At 50.2% G+C, this 23,746-nt stretch overlaps 8 protein-coding genes across 8 annotated transcripts; 4 read left to right on the top strand and 4 right to left on the bottom strand.

Moving 5' to 3' along the window:
- Positions 1 to 45: 45 nt before the first annotated feature.
- On the bottom strand, positions 46 to 2,048 carry Z519_09275 (uncharacterized protein; the record flags this gene model as incomplete). Its single annotated transcript, XM_016766999.1, has 5 exons — positions 46 to 988; positions 1,032 to 1,463; positions 1,515 to 1,736; positions 1,784 to 1,890; positions 1,977 to 2,048. 5 exons carry the CDS (start codon positions 2,046 to 2,048, stop codon positions 46 to 48), a joined length of 1,776 nt encoding a protein of 591 aa, XP_016616515.1.
- Positions 2,049 to 2,375: 327 nt separating this feature from the next.
- On the top strand, positions 2,376 to 4,016 carry Z519_09274 (uncharacterized protein; the record flags this gene model as incomplete). The annotated part of the gene is made up of 1 exon (XM_016766998.1): positions 2,376 to 4,016. The coding sequence occupies one exon, from the start codon at positions 2,376 to 2,378 to the stop codon at positions 4,014 to 4,016; it is 1,641 nt and encodes a 546-aa protein (XP_016616514.1).
- A 2,343-nt stretch (positions 4,017 to 6,359) lies between these two features.
- Z519_09273 (uncharacterized protein) lies at positions 6,360 to 6,896 on the top strand (the record flags this gene model as incomplete). The annotated part of the gene is made up of 1 exon (XM_016766997.1): positions 6,360 to 6,896. One exon carries the CDS (start codon positions 6,360 to 6,362, stop codon positions 6,894 to 6,896), a length of 537 nt encoding a protein of 178 aa, XP_016616513.1.
- A 902-nt stretch (positions 6,897 to 7,798) lies between these two features.
- Z519_09272 (uncharacterized protein) lies at positions 7,799 to 8,026 on the top strand (the record flags this gene model as incomplete). The annotated part of the gene is made up of 1 exon (XM_016766996.1): positions 7,799 to 8,026. The coding sequence occupies one exon, from the start codon at positions 7,799 to 7,801 to the stop codon at positions 8,024 to 8,026; it is 228 nt and encodes a 75-aa protein (XP_016616512.1).
- A 119-nt stretch (positions 8,027 to 8,145) lies between these two features.
- On the bottom strand, positions 8,146 to 9,850 carry Z519_09271 (uncharacterized protein; the record flags this gene model as incomplete). Its single annotated transcript, XM_016766995.1, has 3 exons — positions 8,146 to 8,707; positions 8,750 to 9,404; positions 9,460 to 9,850. 3 exons carry the CDS (start codon positions 9,848 to 9,850, stop codon positions 8,146 to 8,148), a joined length of 1,608 nt encoding a protein of 535 aa, XP_016616511.1.
- Positions 9,851 to 13,847: 3,997 nt separating this feature from the next.
- Z519_09270 (uncharacterized protein) lies at positions 13,848 to 15,237 on the bottom strand (the record flags this gene model as incomplete). The annotated part of the gene is made up of 3 exons (XM_016766994.1): positions 13,848 to 14,053; positions 14,112 to 14,681; positions 14,739 to 15,237. The coding sequence occupies 3 exons, from the start codon at positions 15,235 to 15,237 to the stop codon at positions 13,848 to 13,850; spliced, it is 1,275 nt and encodes a 424-aa protein (XP_016616510.1).
- Positions 15,238 to 17,204: 1,967 nt separating this feature from the next.
- Z519_09269 (uncharacterized protein) lies at positions 17,205 to 18,456 on the top strand (the record flags this gene model as incomplete). Its single annotated transcript, XM_016766993.1, has 2 exons — positions 17,205 to 17,891; positions 17,947 to 18,456. The coding sequence occupies 2 exons, from the start codon at positions 17,205 to 17,207 to the stop codon at positions 18,454 to 18,456; spliced, it is 1,197 nt and encodes a 398-aa protein (XP_016616509.1).
- A 4,438-nt stretch (positions 18,457 to 22,894) lies between these two features.
- On the bottom strand, positions 22,895 to 23,606 carry Z519_09268 (uncharacterized protein; the record flags this gene model as incomplete). Its single annotated transcript, XM_016766992.1, has 3 exons — positions 22,895 to 23,086; positions 23,184 to 23,307; positions 23,410 to 23,606. The coding sequence occupies 3 exons, from the start codon at positions 23,604 to 23,606 to the stop codon at positions 22,895 to 22,897; spliced, it is 513 nt and encodes a 170-aa protein (XP_016616508.1).
- Positions 23,607 to 23,746: the final 140 nt, after the last annotated feature.

The raw sequence follows: 23,746 nt of genomic DNA, 5'->3' as shown, positions 1-23,746 counted from the left end.
ATGCGTATAATTCATATTGTGGGATATACCACGACTTTGCCTTACTTAGACCACCATGTCTGGTGGCGGTATGTAGAAGTCTCCGAGTTCGTTGAATAGCGAGTCCCAATCAATCAGATCACCGCCCGAGTATTCAAAGGACAGGTTGTCTGGGTACGCTTGCGTGGCGAACTCGCCAGAAAGTGGCGTGCGATCACTCGCAGCAGCGAGGCGCTCACTCAAAGACTGAGCTGGTTTTTCCAGGCCGAATTGCTCCTTTAGCCGCCTTATGGTGTCCCACATAATGCTCGACGCCATCCTCGACTTCGTTCTCAATGCGAAGCCATTCCCTTCTCTCTTTAGGGGATGCTGGCTGAGGTAGGAAATGGTGGTGCAGGTTCTCGTCAGGTAGTCATGCTCCGTGACCGTGCAGGCGTGAAGGGTATTCCAGGCTTGGCCGATTGCCTTTCTAGTTGCGGCGAGGTCGACTAGTGGGTGCTCGCTGTCTCTCAGCATCAGGAGGAAGAAGGTGGCCGCGATGAGGGATTCCTTTGTATGCACGCTCCAGGAGATTATTTCGTCTTCGGCATTATTGGCGATGTTGATGAGCTTCAACCCCGTTGCGAGAGCCGGGCCGATGAACTCGTCCACATTGGAATGCCGGCCGTTTTCACTGGTGGTATTTGAGGAGGTAATTGCATAAATATAGAGATTCAGCTTAGATCCGAGAAACAGCACCTCCTCGTGAGGAGACCACAAAAGGCCAGATGTCGATTCCATCAAGGAGAACTCTTTTTCGAACATGTGGATGGCTGAGATCGAGCTTTGGAGGACCCCCGCCGGGCTGAGGTCGGAATTACCCAGGGTAGTGTTTGTTCGGTACGACAGATACGCGATCTGAAGTTGCTGCTTGAGTCTGGAAGGGATGGCAGAAGAGGGAGATGATAAAGCTTCAAGGATGGTGTGGTCGATAGGAGTGGTGCACGGAACACCGATTCTGCGGCTTGCCCTGGTCACATTAGCGGACAATCAGATATCATGCAGAGGCATACATCTCATTAACAATGAAGCAGGCAATCCATGCCTTCCTTCGAGGCACAATAGCATCTTCATCGAATTTCGAGCCGTAGATGAAATCGTTGCTATATTCGGGTCGATGCAAGCCAATTTGGAGGGCTGCGTGGGTGGCAATCCCACTGTAGGTCCATGAAAGGTCTGTCCAACTTCGGTCATCGCCTCCTGCCCAGGTGCAGAGGAGCAACAGAGCCTGGATCATTTCAACGGACCGGTTTGCAAGGTACTCGGGACTTAGGACCAGCCTCTTGAGCGGCTGGCTTAGTCTGGAGTACAAGCCGGCGTGCTGACGGCATTTTGCAGATACCAGGATAATGCTCCAGAACAGAGGAGGCCATTTCTTTGACGACCTCAGAGTGATCGAGGGCGCCGACAAGATGGGGAATCGCGGGTGGTGGTGGAGGTAGTAGCTTTATGGCAGGATTAGAGGGAAATGCTGAATGACTTTGGACGAAACCCACCGCTCAAACAACTCAACGATGGAACCAGGCTGGATTGTAATATCTTCGAGAGTTGCTGGTTCAAGTTCTCCGATACAGCTTGCGAAAGGGAAAGTAGTGAAGTCCTCCTCACCCCCAGGTTGCCGTGCTTGTGGTTCTGTTGATGCTCGATCAGAAGCAGACGGTGCATGTTCCAGCTTCTGTTTCGCCAGGAGCAGCTCCTCTTCCAGCCTTTCAATACGTCTAGAATCGAGTTAGGAAGTAACATCGAGAAGATGCGACTGACTTACTCCTGGCGCTTTTCCCGCCGAAAGGAAGAATCGATCAGGCATCGCGCTCCAGTCCTGCTGCATCGGCTGCAGGGAGCAGGGAATGTTTGGCTGGAGTCACATTTCAACTGCGCGCGAGGTCAATAACTTAGCCGCATATTGCATCATGGGAAGAAGCCGCACTGGACACCAACGCGTTCTGTGTTCAGCCTACCTTCAACTGGCGGCACTGAGTGCAAGCCGGCCCCTTGTTTCGAGACTTCTGGATCTTGTCCACGGTCTGCATGATGGAAAATCAACCATGTGACATGAGAATGGAGAAGGCATTTCGGTGGCATAGAAGCAGACGAGCCAAGAGGAACATCCCAACACACTAAATGTTTGTTAAGAAGGGAGGTTGTGGTGTGAGCAAAGTGTGAGCTCGCAGGTTGGCGAGCTGGGCGAGTTGGAACCGCGGCGCCGAGGTTTAGCCATGGAGCCATCAAGCGCTTTGCCCGCCTCTTTTATTCCACCAGGCAAGAAAAACCCGCCTTTGCCCGGCACAGACTGCACCTTGCAGTGACAACCACTGTTACAGTCAGTTGTGGACTCAGTCGAGGTTCATTCCGCGAAAATGAGCGACCTTCAACATTCTTACAAGAGAAAACGATCTCAATCTCCTCCATGGCGAAGGAGTAACGACACCAGACAATATCGAGAACGGGATGCTCCAGGAAGGCGAGACAATGTCCAGCCTCAGCGATGGTCTCATAAGGACCAAATGAGAATTAATCAGATGCAAGAAGATGAGCGCATGAGAGAGTGGGTCGCGCAAGAGGATGATTTCGTTCTCAGGCAGGCTAAGAAGAAGGCAGACATCCGAGTCAAGGAAGGACGAGCGAAACCCATCGACTGGTTGGCAGTAACCCTCCGTGTTGTCGACCCTACCCGGAATCCTTTGGATGATGAAGTTGATGAGAAAGATTTGGATTTTGTGGATCCAAACAGTGTCTTCGACGGGCTCTCCGAAAGCCAGCTTTCCGACCTGCGCAAGGATATTGAGACCTACATGAAGTTGGAAACAAACAAGAAAAACAGGGACTTTTGGCAGACGATGCAGATCATTTGCAAGGACAGGCAAAAGAAGCTACGTGCGTCAGGTCCAGAAGGGAGAGCGATGAGCTCCGTGGCGACCGACATCGACAAGCTCTTGGCACCCAAGACATACGAGCAGCTGGAGGTGTTGGAGGGACAGATAAGGACCAAGCTGGACTCAAACGAGCCTATAGATACGGATTACTGGCAGCAGTTGCTGGATAGCTTGCTTGTTTGGAAGGCCAAAGCGAAGCTCAAGAAGGTCTGCCAGGATGTTCTCGAATCGCGGTTGAAGAACCTGAGAGGAGAGAACGAGCAGAAAGCGCTCCTAGCACAACGTCAACTTCGGCATGCCGGAGGAGAGCCCGCATCTCCCGTCCAATTTTCAAAGGACCTGGATCCAGATCCGTTGCTGGAGATTGCAACGAAAGACAAAGGACTCGAAGTCCAGGATGAGAGTGCATTTCTTCAAAACGTGGCGGCGAGCAGAAGGAAAGTAGTAGACATGGGTTACGTCCCAGCGCCGAAAGCGGGGGTCGCCACGACCTCGACAATCCCGACTTCAACACAGCCTCGTCCAGGAGTGCAACAATCCAAACCTTTCGATCCCACCAACCGATTTGGCCCGTCGACAGACGACATGTCGTCGACCACGAAAGCCCTCTTCGACCGCGAAGTGGCCAAAGGCGTCAACGAAAATGAGGAGATCTTTGCTGGCGAGGAAGAGACCTCATCCGAATCCAAGCCACTCTGGATGCAGCAATATGGGGGCAAATACCGACCGCGGAAACCGAAATACTTCAATCGGGTCCTAATGGGCTACGAGTGGAACAAGTACAACCAAACACACTACGGCCATGACAACCCTCCGCCGAAAGTCGTCCAGGGGTACAAATTCCACATCTTCTATCCCGACCTGATCGACCCGACAAAAGCACCCACGTATAAAATCATCCGCGAAGGAGGGAGGAAGAAGGGTCAAAGGATGGCCCCGGCAGGCGAAGAAGATACTTGCATCATTAGATTTATGAGTGGGCCGCCATATGAAGATATAGCGTTTAGGATCGTGGATCGGGACTGGGATTACAGTGCGAAGCACGACAGAGGGTTCAAGAGCACATTTGAAAAAGGGGTCTTGACTCTGCACTTCACCTTTAAAAGGGTGGTGTATCGGAAGTGATGGAGAGGTGAGATCTTGCATCCGCCGCGATATGCAACAGACTGCTAGGCACGTTGCTGAGGGCGGTGAGGCCCGGGGCTGATGAGGCTGAAGGATGTCCAGGGGCGAGGCTGTCCAGGGGCCTTATGGAAGGGCCCTAAAGCTCGCGCTGACAACACTGTTGTAACCATTTTGCACGACAAGGAGGATGGTTATCTGCCTGCTTTTTCTTATTATCTGCTCGGCGTCCGACCGACCTGATTAGGTAGAGAAGCTACAGTAGAAAGGTGTTGGTGTTCTGATTAATTAATTAATTAATCAATGCTCCATGGACCATGACGATTCAACCGAGCAAAGTCGGCCTAAGAAACTAAACTGTCATAATGTCATCCCGTCTGTGTATCATCCTCCCCACCGCTAGTTTGTCCCCCTTATCCCACTCGACTCGTCATCCTTCAGCCTTTCCTTCAAAGGAAGCGGGGAGGGGAGACGAGTGACAAAGCGGCATCCTACGGACGCGGACTTTATTACTGATGCTGCCACCATCTCATTTCTCCGTGTCTTTGGGCGGGCTGCCTAAACAACGCTATGCAAACGTATGTGTGCACTCGTATATGCCTGAGGATGACCCATTGGGACTAGGGCTTGACCTTGATGGGCGCCCGATAATGATTACATACCAGTACAGTCGTTCCCGAAACCGCCCTCCCCTTCGCGGACACATTGCAACTTTCTCCCACGGAAAGTTAAAATATTAGCATGCTATGCCTAATCAGTAACAGTCTACCTTCTAATCCGAGTATGACTAAGCGACCGATCCGTGTCATCTTATTCCTAATACCACACGAATACAGTACCGAAAAAGCAGTCCGGTAATAAAACTGCCCGCATCGTTCCGGCAGTTCCGTACTCCGCATACCACGTATTAGCGGGGTCTGCGTGCGCCGCCTGGCCTTCGAAAGCTGTGAGCGCATCGGCCACCCGAGACGCTGGTGTTTAGATGATGTGCGCAACCAGCGACCACCGTTTCATCGGTAAAGATTAACTCGAAGGACAACTACTATTAGTGCAAGGTTGGAGGCGCAATATAATACATAATCAGGCCCTAGTTACCGCCACAAACTATAAGCCGCTGAATCCGCACCCCGCTCAGAGGAAATTTTCATTGGGAGCCATTAGGTGCTAATCTCATCGATAATGAGACATAAAACTCTGTATATATTGACTTAGTATTAGATGCAACACCCTTTACCTCATCTTCTGGGTATAGCTTAGGAGAAGCCGTGTACCTCCTTTCCTAACTGTACCTATAGGTGAAGTTTCGAAGGAGATATTTCAATAGGGCGTCTCGCATGGTGGGAGTGATAGATGAAGGATGTTCACCCCATAATTAAGGTGCTCTAATACTATCGAAATCACGAAGGTTTCGACTAATGGCTTTAACTGCGTTAAAGCTATAATTAGCGGCCTCACTAATTTAGGGATGAAAGCGCCATTTTCAATCATATGCTAAATCTATGTATATTACGATGCTAAGAGATTAGGCGCCATCTATAGATAGCATGAGGAGCTCACTCTATCATAGCACTCCGGAGAAATGCCCACTTTCTAAAAGGGGCAGCCCGCATAGCGTAGGAGCCTAAGGCGCGTTCCTCGAATATTCCGACGTTTAGCTACACCCGAACGCCTCAACGCCACTTCGTTTAGATGCGCCTGCTGGAATGGGGGTAGAAACATACTCGTGCTGTAACGGAGCACTTCAGGGTTCGGTGTGTACGTGCAACAACGTACAGAGGCCTGTCCAGCAGATCGGGAATCGAGAACGCGTTTCTGGTTGATACTGACAAGACAATACCACCACCACTAACACCACCCAGAGAGGCGGCGGCTAGAGCAACGAACGCCTAGCACAGTGGCAGCATTGAGGACTGAACGAGACTGATAAAACACTCAGGAATTAGGTGGACGGTACCAAAAGCCATCTAATTCGTAATCTCTTGCTCTCTCTGTAAAGATGGCAGCCTGCCAGCACTATAAACTGTCCTGCTCCCAGCTCTCTAATTAGGTTTGACATGTGTTGACAGGGTTGCAAGATAGCCACTGTGGTAAACCACCTGAGACGCTAGACGCTTCACCAACTGCGCAAACTGCTTCAACCTCGTTGTTCCTGCAGTTCTGTGACAGGATGGCGACGGAGTGGGAGGTTTCAGGAATGCTCTTGTGGTTATAGGCCAATGTATATATAAATAGGTAGAGTCTCTCTGAATAGCCAGGGGGACAGGACACAATTAACCAGACAGGCCCACAACTCAACCTTCGTACAACAGGATTCATGGATCAAGGCAGACTCTATTCTGTCCAGGGATGCCCGGTGCCGGTAAGACGATGATGGCAGCCTTCGTCATAGATCATCTCTTTGGAACGATCCGAAATGTCACCAACGGAGTTACGTACATATTTTGTAACTACGGAGAACAGCGAGATCAAAATGCCACCGGTTTACGTGGAGCAATTCTCCAACAGCTAGTGCGGGCCCAGCGATTAATCCCTGAGCCTGTGTTGCGTTTGTACGAGTATCATTCTGGCAGAGGAACCAGATCATCACTCCAGGAGATATCCGATACTCTGCACACTATATTCAGCAACTACTCAAAAGTTTACGTGGTTGTCGATACTCTAGATGAATGTGCAGATGACGGTACCTGTGCTAAGCTTCTAACCACGATCCGGAGCCTCCAAAAGGAATCGAGTACCGATCTTCGTCTGATGGTGACTTCGCGTTCAATTCCGAATATTGAAGAAAAGTCGAAAGGAGAGTTAACATTGAAAGTTCGAGCCAGTGAGGAGGACGTGAAAAGATTCATTGCGTGCCAGATATACCGTCTACTAGAAGCTGTGTAAGATGATGACGAGCTGCAAATCTTAGTGCAGGATACAATTGCTCAAGCAGCGGATGCTATGTCAGTACAACGCATCCCCCTTTTTGACCATCATTAACTTACGATCCTTTGGATTTCTTCTTATTCGTCTCTATGTCGACTTACTTCTCGACAAAATAATAAGAACCGAGGTCGAGGATGCATTGGGACAACTTTCGAAAGTGATTTGGGCATAGACCATATATACGACAAAGCTTATATAGAAGCGCTTTAAAGAATCGAAAGCCAACTACTAGGACATAGGAAACTAGTAAAGAAGGCACTCTCTTAGATTACCTACGCGGAGAGGCCGCTTTCTTCCGACGAGCTATGCTATGCCTTAGCGGTTAATCTAGTCGAGTTGGATGAGGAGAACATCCTAGATAAAGACGAGGCCCCTGTTCGCGCGAGTCTTGGAGCTGACGAGTTGGACCGGAAAAATATCCCATCTGTTAAAACTATCGTTTCTGTTTAAGCCAAACTAGTTACTGTGGACGAGACGAGTAATATTATTCGTCTTATACACTACACTACACAGGAATACTTTCAACGCATCCGGAGAAGATGGCTTTCTCGCGCTCAGCTACAAAGCGCAGTAACTTGTCTCATTTACCTCTCGTTTAAAACTTTTGGGAGCGGTAGCTGTCCTAGTGATGAAGAGTTCGAAAACAGACTTAAGAACAACGCGTTCTTAGATTATGCTTCTCGATACTAGGGTGCGCACGCTTCAGAAGTCTAAGAGTAGGTATTAGACCTTACGTCCATTTTCTTATAGGATGGCAATTCGGTGTGTTCTGCTTTACCGACAATGTCAATATTGAGGTATAAATACCGAGATTATAGTCTGGATTTCCCGAAATAAGCCACGGGCCTATATTTAACAGCATGGTTCGGATTACAATATTTATCGAAAATCCTATTGTCAAAACCGGCCAGCGATACAGGCATTTTGGCCGACTCAAAACATTCTGGTGGCCGGACGCCGCTCTCGTGGGCAGCCGAGAACGGGCACGAGGCTATGGTCAAGCTGCTGCTCGTGACTGGCAAGGTCGACGTCGACTCGAAGGACAACGACGGCTGAACGCCGCTCTCGTAGGTATCCGTAAGGCCTGATCAAGGCTGAGCTAAAGTTGAACTTGCCTCTGATTTGGCCAACCGGCCACCACGTTACGATTCACGTAGCCATGATGTGGATGTCATGAGCAGCCAGGTTTGGTTGAGTAATAGCGATGTTAAACATCTCCTCTGGCCATCAACTCCCGCAAAGAAGAGTATTCGGCCATGCACTGCTTCGTAATCTCGTGGTCTGGCCCGTGAAGTTTGGAGTTGCCACTACAAGCCCATTCGTAGAGATCCGCTGCCCTTATATAGTCTTCCCGGATTCGAAGAAGGCGGGCGAGAGTATAGGCGCTTGTCAGCGTCAACGGATGCTCTTTCCCGAGGACCTTCTCGGTCTCTTCTAGTGCTCGCCGAAACATTTGCTCAGACTCGTCGTGCTCGCCTCGGATCATTAGAACCATACCAAGATTTATGATGCTTTTGAACGTGTCCAGGTGATCTTTCCCAAACGCCTTTGCAGACCCCTCTAGTGCTCGCCGAAACATCTGCTCTGCTTCTTTACCGTTGGCCTGACTGCCCCACATCATTAGTCCGAGTTCATTGGTAATCCTAAGTGTTTCTGGATGCTCTTTCCCAAATACATCCTCATACCCCCGTAGAGCTCGCCAATACATCTGCTTAGCATCTTCGTGGTTTTTCTGGGCCTCTAGTACTGAGCCGAGATTGTAAACAATTCTGAGTGTGTCCGGATGCTCTTTCCCAAATGTATTTTAGTACCCTTCTAGCGCTCGCCGATATATTCGCTCGACCTCTTCATACCTTTTCTGAGCCTCTAGAACTGAGCCGAGATTGTAAACAATCCTGAGAGTATCTAGATGCTCTTCACCAAGTTCATTCTCATACCCTACTAGCGCTCGCCGAAGCATTTTCTCTGCTTCTTCATATTTACTCTGATCACGCAGCACAAGGCCAAGAAATTTGACGCTCAAAAGCGTCTCCCGATTCTCCTTCCCGAATGTCTTTTCAAATCCTTGCAGCGCTCGTCGATACATCTGCTCGGCTTCCTCATACTTACCCTGTGCCGCTAGGACCGAGGCGAGATTGCGAACGGTATTGAGTGTCATCCAGTGTTCCTCCCCAAAGGGTTTCTCTATCGATTCGAGAACATGTCGATACATCTGCTCCTGCTCTTCATCCTTGCTCTGGCCGGATTTTGAAGCTGTGTCATCGTCTTCCTCGCCCTCCTTGTCCTTCCCGGATGCCTGCTTCCACATCTTCCTGCCCTCCTCGGCCTTACCCTGGACCCAGAGCACCTCCGCGAGTCCTTCCATTGTGCCTTTCATAGAAGAGTCATTTGAGTTTAGGGAAAGCCCGTTCGTTTCCAGCGCACGACGGTACATCTCTTCAGCCCCTGCATACTCCCCCTGATTCCCTGTCCGTCTCGTATCTTCTTAGAGCGGCTACCGATACTGCGAGGCAGTTCATACTGAACAGCGTGGTCTTGTGTTCAGGTCCTAGTACCTCTTGGGACTGTTTCAATCCCCTTCGAAACACCTTCGCGGAATCCTCATGCTTCTTTTGGCATAGCAGTGCCTCCCCTAAATTGACCATGCTGGAAATCGTGTCTATGTCGTTGGGACCCTTAAATTTTTTGCATATATCCAAGACTTGTTGGTATAAAGTTTCAGCAGCCTCGAATTCTTTATTCGAAAAGTGACCCGCACCGGAAGCACTAAGGCTTGCAAGTTTTTCTGCCCACCCAAGATCGGGCGAGTCCATGCTTGATTGTGGGTCCAGCACATCTGTGCTATCACTTGCATTTTGTGTGCCACTTAAGGCCTTATGCATCTCGCTTTCCTTTCTGTGTAGGTTTGACATTCTGTTAAGCCGATAGCTACAAAGTTGTGATGCAGCTCGATGTATGGAATTGGTAGACAACTCCTATGTGGGCAAGTCGCTTTGACCGCATAACATTGTGAGGCTTAAAATCGAGATACCAAATGTAAAATGAGGGGTTTGAAGACTTAGTCGTCTGCTGGCGCTCTTCATGATGCTGTGGAATATCGAGGTTGACGTTAGAACAGCGAATCAAAATTTGCCACGTTTAAATCTTGCTGTTGAACCACTTCCGCTTCTCGTACGACGTCAGGCTGCGGGCAGGAAACTGGCATATGATGTGGTCGCCATTCGATTGCCTGACCGCTAACGCAGGCCAAGTATTCAGAGCCCTCCAAAAATGCGAACGCTCCATTACCTGCGCAATTTGATCTGGTGCATTTGGTATAGTACTCGTTTCTCAGTGTCAAAATCATTCATGGTTTCCTCGATATCTAGTATCCTTTTCCTGGGCGAAGCTAGCCGACTATATATATTGCGCAGGAGGGGCCCCAAATTTTGGAAGTTGTCAAGCTTCACCTAACCTCGGGAGCCTGCGCAGCGTTCTCATAAAGCCTGGTCCCTACGAAATTGTGATTCATCATCGGAAGAGGCTGCCGATCATAGAATGGCCCATCCATCAGCTAACGTCGAGAATCAACCAGTCGAAAATTTTTACGACGGGGACGATGGCCAAGGATTCATCGAAGCTAATAGAGCCGTTCTCGCATGGCCGGAGGAGGAAGGGTTTGGCCATATAATTCAGCCCCAGAAAGGATAATTCCCAAGATTTGATAGACGGAAGGCAAGTCACATTGGTCTCTTGCTAAGTGGACTCTTGTTGATCATCTTTTTACGACAGGGACCGTTTGAAGGGGACGACCGTTGGACCCATATCGTAGACAATGCCTTTGCGCTTGGCTTCTTCAAGCAGCTCAAATTGTATACGCATCCCCCAGGCCCAGCTGTGACGCGACTGTGCGAGACTTGCAGCAAAGATCGGATAATGGCCGCGAATTTTGAGCGCATTTTCAAAGTGTCTGATCTACAAGAGACCCCGAAAGACTGCGAGCTATGCAATATAGTCTATCAATCACTGGAATTGCCTGGGACAAACAGTCAAAAATTCGCCGATTCAGGTGAGAGGAGACTCTTATAGCTTCCCCTCTTTCTGTCACGTGAAAAGGGTAAGGCAGCGTTAACCGATAGCCTTGTGCCTCAACCGTCCTTTGCCTTATCCTTTCCTTTTCTTTCTATACCGTCCACCCGATTCGGGTGGAGGGCGTAGAGTACTTGGGGACAACGGTGGGTTCGTGACACTAGCAACGATGGCAAGAGATATTTAACATTATGTCTACTGCCATGGAACATACTATGAGATGGGTCGATAATAGTTTCCTCACAGCGATTACAGGAGACCCGTTTCACAGACCCTTAGCAATTATTCGGTTGTAGACCGAGGAATCGTATAGCCCCTATAGTGAAGACCTTAGATTCCGATGTTCGGATTGGGCGTCATATAAAACGTTATGCCGGCCTGAAAGATTTGCTGAATGAAAAAGTCTTCACCATAACAAGTCTTCGAAATCATGGCGAGAATAAACCTCAACCCTCCGTACGGATATCATTCAGTTACGACGCGTCATGGCTGTTGTTTTATGCACAAAAGCTGCGATTATTACAAAATCCAACCTGTTAGGTCGCGATCATGAGCGTGGATCGACTGCAGCGATGCAATATTTTTGGGGGTCGATCTAACGAGTTAGTCGTGCTTAGTGGAGGAGAAACTTATAGTGCCAAACATCCTCATGGCGTCGAAAACGCCTGGTCTCGGCATATTTTAGCATACGGGTGTATGCTTCTTCAGCCCTCACCTGTAATTGATCAGGCGCACGTAGAAGTCATAAGCGCCGCAGTGAGCAATATACAGGTTTAAAGGTAATCTGCGCTGTGGATGTGTGAGAGCAGCGAGGGATTGGTGGTCGTCCCACCGCCACTTGTGACTAACCTAGCTCGAATCCTCTTCCGAGCTAGAGATATATATCCCTTCTTCTAACTTCCATTGCTTCATCTCTGAACCTAGATCCTTTTTTCCATCGTTGATCATCCCTCGGTACATTGAGATTTCCTCCCCGTCACCATCCTTTCTGCTCGCGTATAGCTCGGTGCAGAATTTGTCTGCCTTATTAAAATGCATTTCTGCCATAGGAGGGATGTCGGCAAGCGCAGTAAGTATAAGATGACACTCAACTTAATATAAGGGATGAATATCTGGCTCTTGTAGCATCTCATTGCACAGCTCGCGGGCGCGACGCTTATCGTCATCTTCGACGAACACATAGGCCTAGAATAACAATTAGTCTACAGCAGCAGTGATAATCTAGTCTAAGTACCTTCTTGTTGGAAACAGCCTTGGAGACGACCGGTCACGAGCCGTACGGACACGGCTTACCATATTCATTGGACACGTGGAAGGTTCCACAGGAGAACAAGTCTGAGTCACGTGATACACTCTACTGACTCTGTCGGCTCTGTTGGCTCTGCGACAGAGCGCACAGAGCGCAGGCATTATATATACACCCTCGTTACCCTTAGATAGTTACACCCTCCCCGCAGCCAATTCATGTTAGCTATTGAACCTAATAGTTCTTAGTAACATCGACTACTCATACCCTGCGCTATCCACAGCCAGCTCATGCTATTAAAGGGTTGTTACTGAGGACAGCTGACCCGGCTGGTACTTAACAGCAGCTCTAACACTTCTCGAAAGTAGATGTCCATTTCTCTTTCGCTTCGTTAATATTCACGATCTAGCCTTTTATTGTTTGGCACAAAATAAGTGCGGTGCTGAAAATATTACCGAGTCAAAATCCCAGTAATAAATAGAGTTGAACAATTGCGCGCACATGAGAACGGCACTATCAGATCGATCACAAAAGTTACAGTCTTTAAGTTAGGCTTTGGGGTTTCGCAGGGACGTGGAACAAGATCAAATTGCGTGTTGGCTGAGCTGAATTAACCTGTGCATGATGATCAACGCTCTCAGATTTATATAGGATCAGCCTTTTCAGTATTGTCGACTATCACGCATTATTGCATTAAGTCTTTACAACCTTCCTTACTAACATCGTAAACAAGAGGGTCGTTAGCGCCATTGATCATTAAGTGAAATACTAGAGAAGACTATAACATATCCGGCTAGAACAGTTCCACTTATTTCTTAACCTTTCACCAAAGAAAGTCGCTGTGTGTACTTATTGAAAGGGGGGGGGTTTCGGGAACGACTGTACTTGGTAGATTGCAAGTGCAGCAACTGTTGAGGGGGTGCCACAGTCCTGGCATGTGAGAAGGTCCCGGGTTGGAGCGAGTCTGCTTCCCCAAGCTCGGCCGTAAAGGGAGAGACGATACCTCGATGAGGGATGGATGTTCTGTTGGCGGCTTGTCGTTGGCGAGCTGACAAAGCGTGCTTCGGGCAGAGAGTCGCGGTGAACGAGCGCAAATCTTTGCTGAGGGCCGTATCGTGTGTCAGACTCCTCCCTTTTCTTTCCTCACTAGTGTGGTGATGGACGGAGGTCGGTGGGGAGATGAGCGTGGTGTTGTTGTCCAGGATTCTCGAATGAAGAAGCACGCGACATCAAAATGCTTGATGCTTGATGCAGTCTATCGAACTCGGAGAAACCCGTCGACCAAGAGGGATCGATCTCATTATGTTTACCATCTTCGTGGAATCTTCAGAGTGTCAGTCTATCAGTACTTGTTACATGTAGCGTCGACTCTTCTTCGCCTTGAACTCCCCGCTCCTTCTTTCGGATCTCACATGCAAAAGGGGATATCCAATGCAGCACGCTCGAACGAGTGCCGAAAAGCATCCAGGAACACGGGCTTGTAAAACACATATCCATCCCTTCAAGCCAGACGCGATCAGACCAAATGCGCATCATTCCATTAAATGTACTTGTAATCAATAGAAATAGTAGTACAGATGAATCCGAAGGGTAAATCACGCCTCCGCATCTGGGCTAGGCTCTTTTGCTGTCTCGCGGTCAGAATCGGTGGGCTCGAGCCTTTTTTCTTTGTGCAGCTTTTCGCCAGGCTCAATGCCACAGTCTTCCTCCCACGTTATGGTTTCTTTGTGCATATCTCGTCGAACCCAGGGGATGGTGATGGCGGTCCAGATGCCGATCCAGACGAAGGGGACACCCCAGCCTGAAGCCCACATTAGTGATGATTCTTTCGTAGGAGATATTCTTGGGTCAGAACTTACCAATACCATAAGCCACGTCCTTGGGTACGGGATGGATGCATACAACCACCGTGCAAGCTATAGCAACCAGAAGTCCCGCGACAGACCAGAACAGAGACTGCACTAGAATCATCCTCCGGAACCGTGGGCTTGCTCGATACCGCGCAGCCAAAGCTTCACGGAAAGGTCTGCCGGCGTTGGCATTAACGGCAACGACATCCTCAATCAGATAGTACGCTCCAGGGTAAACCACGCCGCCCTTCTCGGTGGAGCTGATACGGAAGGGCGCCTTTTTGCCAGCAAGACTCCACATGGTGAGTACGAATATACTGCCGGCAATGCAAAACACAAGTGCTGGGGCAGGCATTGAAAGAACTCGCAGCCAAACAATGTGAGGAGCACTGCCGACAATAAGCAGCGCGGTGACAGCGGTGATGGTCAGGACCGAGATCCAGTGGGTGATGTCAAAGGCCCATCGGTTCGAGGTGCCCAGGGGCCGGAAGAAGTTCTCCTTCTTCCACAAACGCCAGCTCCTCACACCAAACTCGACGTATGTCGGGCCGCCCCAGATGGTAGCCACGACCGCGAAAACTATGATGGATATGTTAGCCAGAGAGTTGCAACAAGGTGTCAAGGTATTTAGCCTACTTATCCAACCTTGTACGTGGCCCGCGAATTTCATGGTATAGAACAAGACGATAGGAATGACACAGGCGTCCACAATGATCGTGAATATCGTCAAGAACAGCTTCCACCTTCGCCACCCGTGTCTCCATGTGAAAGGCAATTGTGGCAGGAGGGTAGGATGTTGGGAATAGTATTCTTGCAGTGTGCTCGCCCGTCTTCTGAATTCTCTCTTGGTCGCAGCACGACTATCGTAGTATGCATCTCTTTCCGGCTCCGTTTTCCGCTCTCTCCTGGCTTGTTCTCTGCTCTTTCTTCGTTCAGAGGCAGACATGGTGCTGAGCCCGGTATCGACTGCTCTCAGACCTGGTGTCGGAGTCTCCTCTCGCACACCAGGGCTTTCTGAGCCGAAATGGACACCCCGGCCTTCTCGTACGGGAGTGGAGGGGGCCGCTCCATCATGCGACGCACGACTGCGCTCTAATTGAAAACTGGCACGACTGCCTCGGACGACTTCGGGCATGGCGGCTGAGTATGCTTCGACTGGGTAGAGAGGTCCAAGATGGAACAGAGGAGAGAAAATGGTCGTCACAAGCAACGCCTGAAGGAAGGAAGGTGAGGAGATATGAGGGCGAGCCTCCCTGCCCAGCGAGAAGAAACACAGAGGCCCTAGGAAGGTCGCGGAATGAGATTGAACCCTTCTGTCATTCAGCGCAAATGAGTGGAGAGATAATAAGTCAGGGTACTGCCGCTGATGGATTAGTCCCCAGACCAAGAAGTGCAGTCGAGTGATTGAAAATGTGTACTTGTATGGAGTTTATTTAATTGGCATTTCCCTGAAAAGGGCTCCTTCCGGGGCATCACGGGCTATCGCAGAGCACAGTAAGCAAAGTCAGCTCGCGTTGACTGACGTCGGCGGCCCCTCTCAGGCGATGATGTGGATTGGTTGGCAACGGGTGCTAGATGTAATCAGCTGGCTGGCCCGGAAGGGAGGCTCCCGGACATGCGGCCTCCAGCAACATTTGGGGCCAGCAGCCCGAACATAAAAAATGCTTGGCATTGTGTTGTGGGCGTCGGCGTCTGACCGTTGCCAAGCCCATGGTGCCGCAACTTCCTGTACTTCGCAGTACCGCCTACGGTGTTCTCTACCAGTCAGATGTGCAAACCAAATCGTTCTCACCACCACGGTCCTTGACACCATCTTAAGTCCTCAACTTTGTACGTTGTCTTCATGCCACCATTCGGCCGACCTGGTACTCATTGGAGCTCTGCCGCAGGCTTCTGTCTCCTTGATGCAGTATCTCTCTTATGCCGGAAGCTGACAACGGTTGAAATTTTCCAACAAGCGGCACCGCTTATCTCAGAGAGACTTCACCCCTCCTATCGAATGCTAGACTCCGAGCCTGCTTGATCACGTCTTTCTGGTGGCCACATTGGTTTGCATACGTCTCCTAGGGTGGCCATTAAGATCCCATTCATGACTACGCGGAGTGTGACACCTCTCAGATATCGGCCACAGACTGGAATGAAATGAACTGTCAAGTCTACATATACCTGGGTACACAACGAGATGATACCTAAGCTACCGGTAAATTGATATCTCTGGGCATTCCGGCCAACTCAGCTTGACGGCCGTTGCATATACAACATTCCTGCTCCGTTGAGCGCGGAGCCCACCGGTACAACTATCCGGCTGCCTTGTCTCAACCCAGCCAGATCATGGCGCTCACTTCTGCTTGTTCGCTAATCTACTATGCTAGGTCTTGTGGGCCTCCCTTCAGCATATGGTGTGGCTTGTATAATCGTCAACCCTTCTGTGCCATCACAGAAGCAAAGGAAAACACACAAAAGTCAAATTTTCCTGGTGCAGGATGAGAGGGTGGGGCACTGCAGGTTGGCATTTGAGGCCCAGCCAGATGCACTCTTCCGAATATGACAGCTTGTTGAGCCACATCTGGTTGCACAAAGAGCTTCGCAAACCGTCCCAAATCTGATTGGATAGGAGATCCTTCAGCATTCCGGATTCCCTTTGGATGTATGTGATACAGTACTTTACTGTACTAGCATGCAGCTGGTGCATCCAGGCGTCTTCTCCTACAGCAAAAGGATATGAAAGGTCAGTCTAGGAACCCTTCTGTTTGCGTTCCGGCGCCTGTTCCTTCCACCCTTCCTACCCCTGCCTGTTTGCATGGTTCCCCCCTTTCAAGCATGTACCATGATATGCACCTTTAAACTAATTGCTTGTTCTAGATAATACTATTTCCCACCTTTGACTTTTCTTTGTTTTTGGCAATAAATCCTTAAGCACCGGCCTCTCCTCCTGTTTGTCGCGATCACAGTCAATGATCCAAGATCTCATCGTCCTCTTGCACTTTCCCCTGACTTGGACAGCATTCACATCAGGTCCATTCCTCGCCTCCGGCCTACACAAATCTCGGTGAAGAAGTTTCTGCCGCCTATCACTCGGCTCGCATCTTCCGAGAACCCAAAATGCGCAGAACGGTGGAAATGGATGCTGAGATCCCAACTCATCGCTATGAGGCATATGACAATTTTGGAGATTTTGAACTTTCAAACATCACGACCGGGGCGTTCGAGGAGCAAAATTTGCAGTCACCTTCAGCAATCTCGCACCTTCAGATGCATCATGGTCAACAACACACAGATGTCCATCCACTGCTCCAGGTGGAGACTGTGGACGACATCCCCTATGAGAACTTTCATCCCCATCACGAGCATATCTTCCCGGCAAGCGCCCAACTCCAATTTTCCGAAATCGATCTAGACCCGACTTGGGCACCCCATCCTTATCCGCAATTCATCAGCAATACTGTCGGACAAACAGATGGTTTCAGTGGCCTTCCGCTGTTCCCATACACAGCAGATCCAGTGGACCCCCCTCTGTCAGCATACCAATATTATGAAGAGCAGAATATCTGGCCTTCGTCTGACGAATACAGCCAGTGCAGAATCTTCACCACAATGGAAGAAGATGAAGACGCAGTTGACGACAAGCCGTATGCCCGACTCATCTACGAAGCTCTGATGCAGGCACCGGGCCATAGGTTGATGCTCAGAGAGATTTACGAATGGTTTCGCCACAATACTACTAAACCTCAAGAATCTGGATCAAATGGTTGGCAGAATAGCATTCGGCACAACTTGTCCATGAATAAGGTTAGCAATGCATACTCCTGGGACCATGCGCATCCCCGACTAACCATGCACACAGGCATTCGAAAACGACAGGGATAGCGCAAAGGGCAGCGTGAGAAAAGCTACTAGCGTCTGGATGCTGACCGATGAGGCGATCAAGAATGGGGTCCAGTCTACCACAAGGTATCGCAAATCTGGAGCAGGCAAAAAGACACTGCGGGGCCGCATACCAGCCATTCAACGTCAAAGAGCGGGAGCAAAAGGTGGGCGAGCAGCGCGGCATTCAGCCAAAAGGAGGTATCAAGAGCAGGGTGCTTTCACTGACTCGACGCCAACGGCAAGCCCTTCGACCACATCGTACTCCGACTACACCGACTACCAAAGCTTTGACTCCCTGGATCTACGACTAGCAGCGAAGAGTTGGCCGATGACTCCGGTGGAGCAGAATCTAGCAGCTGAAGAAGCGAATTTGCTGAGCTGTCTGTCTCCACAAAGCGCGCCGGGTTTCAGGCCACAGCGCATTGGCTATGGAGAGGAGAACGCGCATTTGCAGGATGCTCTCTTGCAGTCAATGCAAGATCAGTAGATGGGGGAACTTGTCAGATTTCATGTGGAATGAGACTTGGGGCGGAAGGCCCCCCTTTTTCTCCGGGGTTGGTCTCACGTCATTGGGTACCACTAAATGACCTGCAGGAGCTAGATTCCGCGGACGCTTTCGAAGCACGGATGGATATTACCTGTTCCAGAGCGATCGGGGCGGACCAGCGGACCGTACAGTGACTTTTCTTTTTCTTTAGTGTGGTTGAGAAAGTCTGCGATTCATGTCGTTGGAGACGGATGCAAGTTCGACGCAGCAAATATACGACAATGTTATGTTGCCCACGAGCCATTGGCATTGCGAGACCTTGCATATGAGAACTGTTGCCATAGGGAGCGACAATAGCCTCCGATTGTACTATACCTCCTTTAGCGAGAGGGAACCAGTGCGTTGGGTAACAGAAAGCTGCCAGAAGCGAGCAATACGCGATTCGCTTGGCAGAGAGAGCGGTTCTAGACTTCCGCTTTCATTTCAACTTCTCATGCCTTCATTCGTTTTGTCTCTCCTTTCTCGTTCGAGCAATGGATCTGCGTGATGGAAATCATTTTCGTCCTCTGAATGGCCTCTGCCATGCGTAATGGTTCTTGCTAACCTCTATTCTCCACCCACCAAGTGCCATCGTCTCCTTTCCACCCTTCTTTCCTCGGAATGGGTTGTGATGTGCGCTGGCAAAAAAGCTCCTCGTATTAGTCCGGGGATTTCGATCTCCGTGAAGAGTTCCCCGGCTCAATCCCATCGACAAGCGCAGGCCTTGGCTGAGAGCATGGGCCAAAAACGCAGTGGAGGCTGTAGCCAGGGTTGACAACGCAACTACATGGGTGGAGGTGCAGTTAAATTTGGGCTGTGACAACCCGGGGATGACACTAAGACATGTCAAACAGTTTTCAAGCCCCGAGATTCAACACCTCCTCGCACAAATGCACCAGGCTGACGGCCAACAGTTCCCGCTTCCCCCTTGATTGATCCTTCGACCACCAGTCTGTTCATGCTTCGGTGGCGTCACGGTACAGCCAGACCTTAACCGATAGGTGCTAGTGCATCTACACGGAACAAAGGCCAAAGCAGAGAGAAACTCTAAAGGCGCAATCAAAAGCCACGTTCTCTGTCTCAGCTTGTGGGCGAAAATGCAAAACTTCTCCTCTCTTCCTCCATTAGCACATTCGACAGCCCCATCCCCTGCATTGATTGAACGCGAACACGAACTTACAAGCTCAGTATCTTGAGCACGGATCCGATCGAAACTCCGAAAGATCATGTTGTGAAGATTGTTGGCTTTCCGATGTTCCAATTGTCTCGAGACGATTCCCGCCAATCTCAGCTCCACAAAGAGCCTAGTACTGGCTCGCTTGAGCTGGACCTGGCCTCACTTGACTACTAGTAAGACATGCTCACATGCCGCAGGACAGGCCTCAAATCTGGGTTTGCGTTTTGTGGAGGCGAAATGTTCAATCCGCTTGGCCACGATAGGCAGACGCAGAGGGTGTGATCGAGGTGGTCCATCTGCAATGGTCAATGATCTGACCTTCCACCGAGTTCTTTGCCACCTCGTCAAGGGTGGAAGAATAGCCCGACATAACAGATTTCTCAACGTGGTTAAGACTCGCCAGCAGCGGACTGGGATGCGGGTAGTTGGATACGAGGTTGGAGATGTCAACCCTCATTTCTGTGCCAACCCGAGGGCTGAAAGACACGAGTATGAGCCGTTAGGGTTTCCAGCCCCGTCTAGAGCCCGTTTCAACACACATCTGCACGGGTACAAGGCCAATCCTTGAACAAAAGTCTTCCATGCACCAAATTGGACAGACAGAGGCAGGAAACAAACCCCTGCAAAGATTTAATCCGGATCCAGATGCTCGCCGGATCCTCGACAATCTCTCCAATATCCGCAACGGCTGAAGTTTCGGGATCTGGAATATCTCGGTCTCTTTAGGAACGGAGTCATGCAGAGAAGACTACGATATTTCCAACCTCGGTCGGCAACAATCTTCCTCGATAAGTTCCATGAGGCAGATGGCGAGTCCCCGAACCCCCGTCCACCCCTTGCCCATCTGCAAAGCACGGATACTCCCTAACGATCGGTTCGAATATGATAGATTAAGCGGCGCAAAACGACCGCTTTTCCGTCAACCCGTCATGCATGGTTCCGACCATCCTTACACTAGTCAATTGTTCAGAACGTGCTTGACACATACCTGGCAACGTATGACGATACAACCTGGGATCGACCAGATCAGGACTGACCGCAGAATTATCCAGGGTGAGTCTTAGAGGATTGGTCTTGCACCGTATCACAATGTCAAACCACAACCTTGCATCGTCGGTGTGCACCAGGCCCCCTTGCTAGGTGTTCTTGAATCTATCGACGTCGACGCAATCCCCTCGGCGCCTTCCGTGGTCTAGCCACTAGGTTTGGGGCATTTCTGCCGCACTTCACTTGCTAAGCGCATCTGTCAGGATGTCAAAGATGGTAGTTACCTCGCTGTCATCGGCGGCCGTTGGAGTCCCACGACAATTGGTGTGACTACTCACAGGACCAGCGGCAACCAGTCACACGAGCATACCAATACCCCGCTGCAGGTGGCTCGAGGATGTCGCATTAACGGCCTTGGACACGGGCGTAATCAAGAGAAATGGTGGTAGATATTGTTTTCTTGGAAAGAGTCCGCTCGAGCCGTCTCACGTGGAGCTACCACTTTCCATGAGCTTGGACGGTGACATTGATCACGATGCGGCATGAACACCACCTGCAGGAGATCAAAATCTCGACTTCATAGTCGCCATCGTCGAGACTCATAAAACCTGCTGAATACTCTGAAGCCCATGTCTTGGTGGCAGCCACCAGATATTGTGACTGAGGAGGCCTTCTGTTGTACAGATGCGTCTGTATCACCCCTAGCCCTCCCCCCACCAACCCCAAGCCTCTTCGTTTGGTTGTGTTTCTCGTACGTACGCTGAGGTTGGAACTGCAATCTTCTGGGGATGGCCGAATACTTCCCGTACGCTTCCTATACAGGTCGTGCCTGGCATCGGACGCCGACTTCCGAGCCGACGCAGGCTCATCTTGATATTTTCATGCCTCTTGCCAGCCCGCAAGTGATGTGCCCGACAGCTATCTAGCCAGGAGGTTGTACAGCTGTGGCTTCATCGGCAGTACAAAATCCCCGGTGGGCCTTCGAAAGGCTCGCCTGCCTGGCAGCCGGCAGATATGACAGATTTGACAGCGGCAATGTATCACCTTCCCACTCAAGAGTCCGATCTGATCCCGAGCCCTTCTTTTGGTTTTCTGAGGAATCATTGAGACTCGGCAATCGAACAGCTTTCCCCAGGCACACTTTTGGTGAACTTATAAACAGCGATGTTATCCATTATTGAACCGTTGGGCGATTGTTCTGCACTGAGTTGAGTCTGCGGAAACGCGGGAGAAGACAACTAAGGGAAATTTTGCCTCGATTCTGCCCCGGTGAAAAGTTGTGAGCCGTTGTGTGGTGCAACTACAGGGCTCGGCCAACAGGAATGCCGACACATGCGAAAGATGGTGCGCATCGAGTAGTTGGTATCTCTCTCATCGCACAGCTCAAGCATCAGGTTTCGGCCGATATCGCTACTCTGCACCCCCGGTCGTTGGACCAGTCTGCAAGTGCGGTTGCGTTTCTCTGGTGTGAGTAAACGATGCAGGAAAGGACTCTACTATACTCGCCCTTTGCAGGAAGGTGGTTCTGTCAAGCACGTGCAGACCATCATTGTATGGTCCTGGCGCCTGAGTGTTCCAACTTTTGTCCGCCGCTGGTTTAGAGATGGGGCGCTCGAGAAACTGCTCATGCGATCCCCTGTCCCAGAGCAATACTACGAACCAGGTCTGTGGTAGAGGCGCTCTTCCTCTGTCATAGTGACCTTGTTTCAGAGCGCCGCGCGAAGCGCTCGCGAGAGTGGTATAACGATCTCACTGACCTGTAAGTTAGGTAAGGATGAACAACCCGCTCAGACTGGACTTCGGCGGCTTTAGCAATAGTTATCACAGGAACATCCAGAAGAAGTCGGGTCCATGGAAGAGGAAATAGGTAGGCGGCAGATGTTGCACAGAAACCATAGTCCTTCGGATTTGGCTCTTCATTGTGCACATAGCTCACGCCCCCTGTTTTATTGGCACTTCAATAGAGACATTTCTTGGTGTAGAAGGCACTTCGCAGCGAATTTTGACCTCTCAACACCCAGATATTGCTGTCTTTAGGATGCTCGCGTATCATCGACCCAAACCCTGGGAGATGCTAGGGGACCACTGTTGTTGTGCACACGTCAAAATCTTGCCTTTGCCATACGCTTCTTGACCACCACCATTGACCTCTGCAAGCTTTCGGTCATAAACACGACCCCGCTTCTTATCAAAAAAGAAGTCATGCCGGTCTTCCTCCAGCTCTCTTGTCACTTTCTATTTCTTCCCCGTCTTCTTCTCTTGCGTCTCCTTCAGCACCTTCTTCACAATCTTCTGCTCCTCGATCAAGAAAGCGCGGACGATCCGATCCCGTACACAGTTGGCGCATCTTGAGCCGCCGTATGCTCGCTGAACAGTCTTCTTGGGTCTGCTAGTGGTGGCATACTCTCGTGGCCGGAGGGCAGGGACCTGTATCACCGATATAGCTTGTTAGAAATGGATCTCGACTTGACGATATTTTGAACTGTGCAGTAGTCGTCTGTCTTTCAGTGGTGCCACCACTTACACCTGGTAATTTGATGCCGCAGTCACCGCATTTGGGGGCTGTGCCGCGCTTCTTGATGTGCAGGAGACGAAGTTTCCCACCAGGGGTCTTGATGACTCGGACGTTGTTGGAGGAGGTGTTGTAACTGTATGTTTCGCGAGTCCCATGTCAGCCATTGAATATTGTCCTATTTCCCCATGATTTTGCGATCTTGTAAACGTCGATATTTTCGACAGGGGATACGTACGGGTTTCGGCGGCGATATTGAAGTCTAACGCCTGCCATTGCGACGGTATTGAATAGGCAATGGAATGGGTTAAAGGCGAGGAAGTCGTTACTTGTCTTGAATCGGCGGTTGACTACCAGATCGCTTTGACGAAAATCCGTGTGCGAAGTTTCTGTGCCGATGATGTTCCGGCTTGGCGCCAAGATCCACGCTTCCATCTTTCAGAGTCACGTGTGCGGGCAAACCCGACTTAAGTTTTCTCGCGGTCGTCAAGGCAGAACTTGTCTCTCGGGTCGACAATTGTTTCAGCCAGTCCATCCGGCAAGACCTGCAGCTGGCGGATGGTAAGTCTGAGACT

This window comes from Cladophialophora bantiana (assembly GCF_000835475.1).
Source record: "Cladophialophora bantiana CBS 173.52 unplaced genomic scaffold supercont1.15, whole genome shotgun sequence".
NCBI lineage: Eukaryota > Fungi > Ascomycota > Eurotiomycetes > Chaetothyriales > Herpotrichiellaceae > Cladophialophora > Cladophialophora bantiana.
The sequence above is the reverse complement of the archived record's forward strand: the minus strand, read 5'-3'. Positions and strand labels throughout refer to the sequence as shown.